Here is a 6,460-nt window from a genome sequence, read left to right on the forward strand (position 1 = left end):
TTTTCAGCCAAGCTTTTCTTGTACATCCTTTCTGATGCCCTAATTTCCTGTTTCACCAACTTTATTGATCTTCTAAATTTAAATTTCTTAAATTTATGATGCTTTTCTTTAATTATATTTTCTAATACTCTTTGTGAACCACCCTGGTTTTTACTTGCAGCTACCCTTTTCTTTCTATAAGGTATACATTTACTTTCAATATTTAAAAATTTTCCATATCTTATCAGTTTTTCCAAATAACTCAGCTGCCCAATTCACAACAGATAATACTTGTTGCATTCCTTCAAAATGTGCTTTTTTGAAACTTGTAACTAAAATATCATTATTCTTATCTCCATATACAGCAAAACATTGAAGCTAATAGAGCAATGATCACTTGCACCCAGATGTTCCCCAATTTCCACCCTCCCAATAATTTCTGTAGTTGAAGTTAACAATAAATCTAAAATAGCATTGTTTCTGGTTGGTCCCTAAACTGACTGGTGAAGAAAGCCATTTTGAACAGTTTCTAAAAACCTTTCTTCCTCACAGTTTGACTCTAGCATTTCCCAATCTATATGCCTGAAATTAAAATCACCCATAATTATGACTTCATTAACAGATGAAACCTTAATCTCATTGTAAAGTTTCTCACTAATTTCATCAGTATCATCTGGTGATCTGTAACAAATTCCCACTAAAAGCCTTTTCCCTTTATATCCACTAATAGAAATCCAAATGGATTCAATCTCCTTGCTATTATCTTTGATATCCTCAACTTCCACAGGATATAACTGACATTTTACATATAAAGCCACTCCTCTTTAATACTCTATCCCCTAATAAATAGCCTGTACCACTGTATTTAAAAAAAATTCTGTCATCAAAATCATCTATGTTTAACCATGTTTCAGTTATTCACATTATATCAAAATCCTCCATTCCTACCAATGCTCTAAGATCATCTATTTTATTTCTTTCTCTTCTAGTATTACAATAGTAATAATTAAGCCTCACCTTGTAACTACTTCTACACTCGCTTCCCCAGCTAAACTTTTCTTTGCCCCTTATTCTTTTTACATTCAATTTATTCTGGCCCTCACCACCTGTCTAGTCCAAGTTTAAGACTTCCCTTACAGCCAAGTTAATAGTGTAGCAAAAACAAGCCAGCCCCTATCTTATTTAAATGTAAACCATCCATTAGACTTTTATACTTGAACATTTATTTTTGCAGTGACCCACTGGGAAGTCTGTTATATGTAGGTGATAAAATAATTAGAAGGATCTTACATTTCTTTAATAAATCTCAAAAACAAATAATTATAATTACAGGACAAAATATTTTAAAACTAATTTTGAAAGTTATAAAGGTTAATTTTTTTATTGAATGAACACAAAATTTAAAAAGTTGTTTGCATCTCTCTTCTTAAAAGCCAACAAATTCTGCTATGGAGAAGGAATATTTCTAATAAAAAAAAAAACTGAAAATATTTTGTAACACATCTATCTATCTGTCTTTTCGACAAAACTTAAATGTCATGAGAAATACTGTGGATGAATAATGAAGTAATTATAAATACTCCTGGATAGTGCTTTGAGATGGTAGTGTTAAGTGTCAAGTTGTTTAAGTGAAATATTTAACATCCACTTCTAGCTTTAGTTTCAGAAATTCAAAAGTGAACAATGCTCCTAAAACTAAATTTCTTTTAACCACTAACAAAAAAGTTAAGGTAAAATACAAGATAGTTTATGACTGTTGATTTTATTAACATAGTTTCTGTTAGTGAATTCCAAGTTGATGTCTGCCTTAACATTAGCTCTGTGCAAGTCTAATATAAAAAATAAATTCACTCTTACACCATTTGTACAAAATTTATATTTCCTAACCATACTTTAGGTGAATCATTAGAGATTCATACAGCAAAATTCACATTTTTTACAGGACATGTACAAAACAGTGTTACATTACAATATGTACATAAAAACTTATTTACATACAAATGTCACAAGCTGTTTAACATTGGTTCACATACCAAAATTTCAACAAGCCACTTCCCTTAAAGAAGGAGGCTAAACCTTTGTTGTTGTTATTTTTATACAAAACAACCACTAACCATCTTACTTCATGGTCTTTTCCATCAGCCACTATCTCTCTCAAAATATTTAAATCATTAAATCTTGATAAAGTGCCTCTTAGTTTTTCACCATTACAATTGGATTTACATTCAAAGATTTTTAAAAAGTTCTAAAGTGGAAAAGAGAGACATCAAAAGCAGTTCAATAAAGCAAGAAAACTGTGACTACTACAAGACTACGGTAAACAGTCCCACAATATTTGTTTGGTGCTTTCTGTGAGGTTATCAGGGAATCTAATGTTGAAATTGATAACCAAGTCACCTCGTCTTGATGGTTCTTTAGGATAAGGAAGCCCCTGACCCTGAACTCTTTGGATAGACTGTGGCTTGATGACTCCTTCTAGTCGAAGAGAAATCTTATCTCCTTTTAAAGTTGGGACTTGAATCTTTGTTCCACACATTGCCTGAAATAAAACGTACATTTTTGTTCACAATCATCTAAAATATGATAACAATTTACAGAAACTTAAATAAAAAAACTAAGTGTCCAATAGAACTTTAAATATTATAGTACAGTAACAAGAAAATATACTATTGACACAAATTAGCAAATAAAATATTCATATTTTCAATTATCATATATTCTTAAGTCTTCTTCGATGTCTTTAATTAAGACATTAAGTTTTAACTCCAATCTGTTTTAATGTCAGACATTAACCTAAGTTAATCATTTGTTACAAAACCTAATCCTAAAATAAATTGTACAAGTTAAACATATTAAAATTTGTTTTTTTAAAAACAATGTTGTAGCCGTAAACCCTAATCCAATTCCAAAAGGAAAAGAAATTACATCTGAACATTTAAAAAGAATAAACTAAATGACTAACATTTGGCAAAATTTTCGGTCCAACATGCCCTTAATGAAGCTTTATATGATAATGCAGTAGAAAAACAGTATTATCAAAATATTTAAATTTAGGAACTATAATGCTCTCAGAAACCTTAACTGACCTCAATACTTGAATATTTGTTCTTTTAGTAAATTTTACATTGACATGACCAATTATTTCTTGATTTTGGCTTTACTGTACAGTGTGTACGTCAATAAGAAAGGCTGAAGTTTGACTCTGGTGCAATGGATTAATAAAATACACCTTACAAGATATTTCTTACAAACTGTATAACTATAAGGTACCAACACAGAAATGTATTTTTTATTCCTTCAGTGACAAACAGTAAATTAATATGTGCTTACTTCTCTTAGTGTTATATTTGCTGTGTACTTGAGATCGCTACCATCTCTCTTGAAGACCGAGTGAGGCTTGTCCCTGATGATGAAGACGATGTCAGCAGGGATGGCTCCCGGCATCTGATCACCTTCCTTCTGGAATGTTATCTTTGTACCCGCTTTCCAACCAGGTTTTACATTGATCGTTAGCACCTTTTCTTCACGATGCGTGCTTCTTCCATCCAGATTCATCACTTTACGACTAATTTTCATTTTCTTTGTGCACCCTCGCATGACCTCTTCAAGGGACACGTACAAATCGTACTCAACTGGGGGATCCTGCTTTTGAGTCTTTGCTCTGCCCATGTGGGGACTACTGGCTGAAAAACTCTGTGACCTAAAGGCATTTCCCCTTCCACCTCCAAGGTTCACAAATGGATCATCGGTATCCATGTTGTCTTGCATAAAATACATTCCTTGTCCGCCACTCTGTCCTAAACCACCCATATTAAAGAAGCTTTCAAATGGGTTATCTGTTCCAAAGAATTCAGAAAAGGTAGCTCTAGGGTCACCATGAAAAGTGTAGGAGAACTGTTGCCCACTACCACCATATACACCACCACCTCCTCCTCCACCACCACCTCCTGGTATTCCACCCTTCAAACCTTCTTCACCATACTGGTCATATATCTCCCTCTTCTTCTTATCAGACAGAACCTCATAAGCCTCAGCAACTGCTTTAAACTTCTCTTCTGCCTCCTTAGACTTATTCTTGTCTGGATGATACTTTAAGGCTAGTTTACGGTAAGCCTTTTTAATTTCATCTTCAGAAGCATTTTTGCTGATACCAAGAATGTTGTAGTAATCTTTACCCATTTTCAACTGAAAAGAACAAATCACAAGATGCAATGTTTAAAACAGAGAAAACTAAATACATGTACATGTATTTTTAAATACACAAAATTTACTCATTTACCAAGACATGTCACGATTCTTGTTATAATCATTACTTTAATGTAACACACCAACTGTAATTTTCCTATGAATATAATGAAGTTTTTAATTTCTGGTTAAGATTAAAGTACAAAAATAAAAAGTACACATTATGAAATAACTCAATAACTTGAATAAGGATCTGGTACTACTAGTATTAGTACTACTACTACTAGAATTTCAGTACCTTTTAATTTTAAGTTTTATTCCAAAATAATGAAACAAACGTGCATTTATGACTTAAAATTAAAAGCTAACTAACGTAAAATTTATATTGAAATTGAAGCAAAATTTAGACAGTATCATGAGTATGTGAAGCAGTAAAGTGACAAAAAACAAAATTGTAGAGCTTAAAGTTAAAGACTGGTATTGGTTAATACCTATACTATTAATGTTATATAAAGTTAGGTATGCATTAAACTTAGTAATATATTTAATTTTAACACTGATTAAATAACTTGCCTTGTAAATAGTTTATCACACTCCAAATCTGAAGTTCTGGTCAGTGAGTAACACACAAAGCGTAGGAACACAATATGATTTACTCAAATCAAACTGTCCAAATGCACGAAAAATTGATATTCCACAAATATCGTTAGCACTAGTATATCAAAATCACTTATTTGCGTTACTTTTGCTCAATAAAGTACTTTACTTATTCAATAACTACTTCCACTATGCTCTCGTGAAACAAATTAACATATCCTGACGATACTATATGACTTATGCCTACGCAATTCCGCTTATCTCCCTATAAATACCTTCAAAGAGAGTACTAGAACTTTCGTGAACAATCCGAACTTATCACGTGACCACTGACAGTCAAGAGGAAGACTATAAATTTACTAGATTACAAAAATTTATTCCTACCCGTGTATAAATTAATTCTGTGATAATAATCACAAATATAATTCTGAAATATAATTTATGATAGTACTATTTAAAAATTCATCAAACGAATAACAACGCATAGGTCGATAGTAGCCAGTTCAAGATGAGATACTCTCGTTTTCATGCGTTCTCAACACCAAACGACATTTTTCCAGTAACGTTTTTCATTGGCGTTCATTACAGCTAGCTCTGAATCGCGCATACCACGAGGAGACCCAGAGAAGCATATATCGAACGAAACTGTTACGATAACGGTTATTGAATAGTAACGTCTGGAACCATCTAGAATACTCTAATACGTGCGTCATATCCGTTATGTATATATGTGTGTGTGTGTGCGCCTGTACATATATATAAAACGAAACAGGTAATTTAAACAGCTAAGCCTGACGAAGGGCATTTGCTTTAAATTTAATTAATAAAATATTTTGTTTTATTATAAACGTGTGTTTTAACTTTTTCAATGTATCTTACAAAGGTTGGTTATTGTTTTGTTTTTACAATATAATTATTCAATACAAACTACTGAAATTAAAATCACAATTTGAACAGCAAAATGGGTGATGATCTTATAATTTAAGCTTGTGTAAAGTAAACCATATCTCAGTCGTTTGAAAATGAATTAAACTAACGTTTCTGAAACGCTTTTATTCTGACCCACTATTTATACACTGCCTTTTACTTCCCATAACTATGCAACCTTTCTCAAGAATCACATGATGAGAAAGCTGAATTAAACAATAAGATAGTTTTAGCATGCTAATAGTAATAAATAAACTAGATAAAGATATCTTCAGATGTGAAAACGCCATAGCATTATCTGTCATACAATTAGCTAAAATATGAAATAACTCAGAACTAACGACATAAAAAAGTAAATAATAAAGAATGTTACTATAGTATAAGAATTGAAGAGTTAAAAATGTTATCTCACATTTATGTACATATGTTAACGCATGGTAGGAGTCTTTGTTGTTTCATACTTTATACACAAGCCTTACATTATAATTACAACTATATTTAGATACGTAAGATTATGAGCTACAGGCTTATATATTTCCTTTCTGGAATTATCAAATCCATAATACATCTATATTTGTGACAGGGCTATGAATATATAATTTTAAGAATATCAACCCTAAAAATACTACAAATTACCCATATACACGTATTTAAACTAATATTTAGTGTTTGATCTTTTCGTAGATGAATCGTGTAAGACAAGTTTTTGCTTTTTTTATTATGCAGTGCTTACGGGAGTAAAGTAGTGTTGCGTCAGCGAGGTCACGTGACT

General features: G+C 31.7%; 1 protein-coding gene across 1 annotated transcript; it reads right to left on the bottom strand.

The window, feature by feature from the left end:
- Positions 1-1,840: 1,840 nt before the first annotated feature.
- On the bottom strand, positions 1,841-5,094 carry LOC106468000 (dnaJ protein homolog 1-like). Its single transcript, XM_013928395.2, has 3 exons — positions 4,738-5,094; positions 3,310-4,164; positions 1,841-2,518 (listed from the first exon to the last, which is right to left on the bottom strand). The coding sequence occupies exons 2-3, from the start codon at positions 4,156-4,158 to the stop codon at positions 2,291-2,293; spliced, it is 1,077 nt and encodes a 358-aa protein (XP_013783849.1). The 5' UTR covers positions 4,159-4,164; positions 4,738-5,094; the 3' UTR covers positions 1,841-2,290.
- Positions 5,095-6,460: the final 1,366 nt, after the last annotated feature.

Source organism: Limulus polyphemus, unplaced genomic scaffold (genome assembly GCF_000517525.1).
Source record: "Limulus polyphemus unplaced genomic scaffold, Limulus_polyphemus-2.1.2 Scaffold2825, whole genome shotgun sequence".
Classification (NCBI taxonomy): Eukaryota; Metazoa; Arthropoda; class Merostomata; order Xiphosura; family Limulidae; genus Limulus; species Limulus polyphemus.

What these genes read in the sequence shown, in the direction of transcription:
- LOC106468000 (XM_013928395.2), bottom strand. Translation starts at nt 4,158, where the DNA reads ATGGGTAAAGATTACTACAACATTCTTGGTATCAGCAAAAATGCTTCT. An exon ending in CAAATATAACACTAAGAGAA is followed by an intron (nt 2,519 to 3,309) that starts GTAAGCACATAT and finishes GTTTTATTTCAG; the next exon opens with GCAATGTGTGGAACAAAGAT.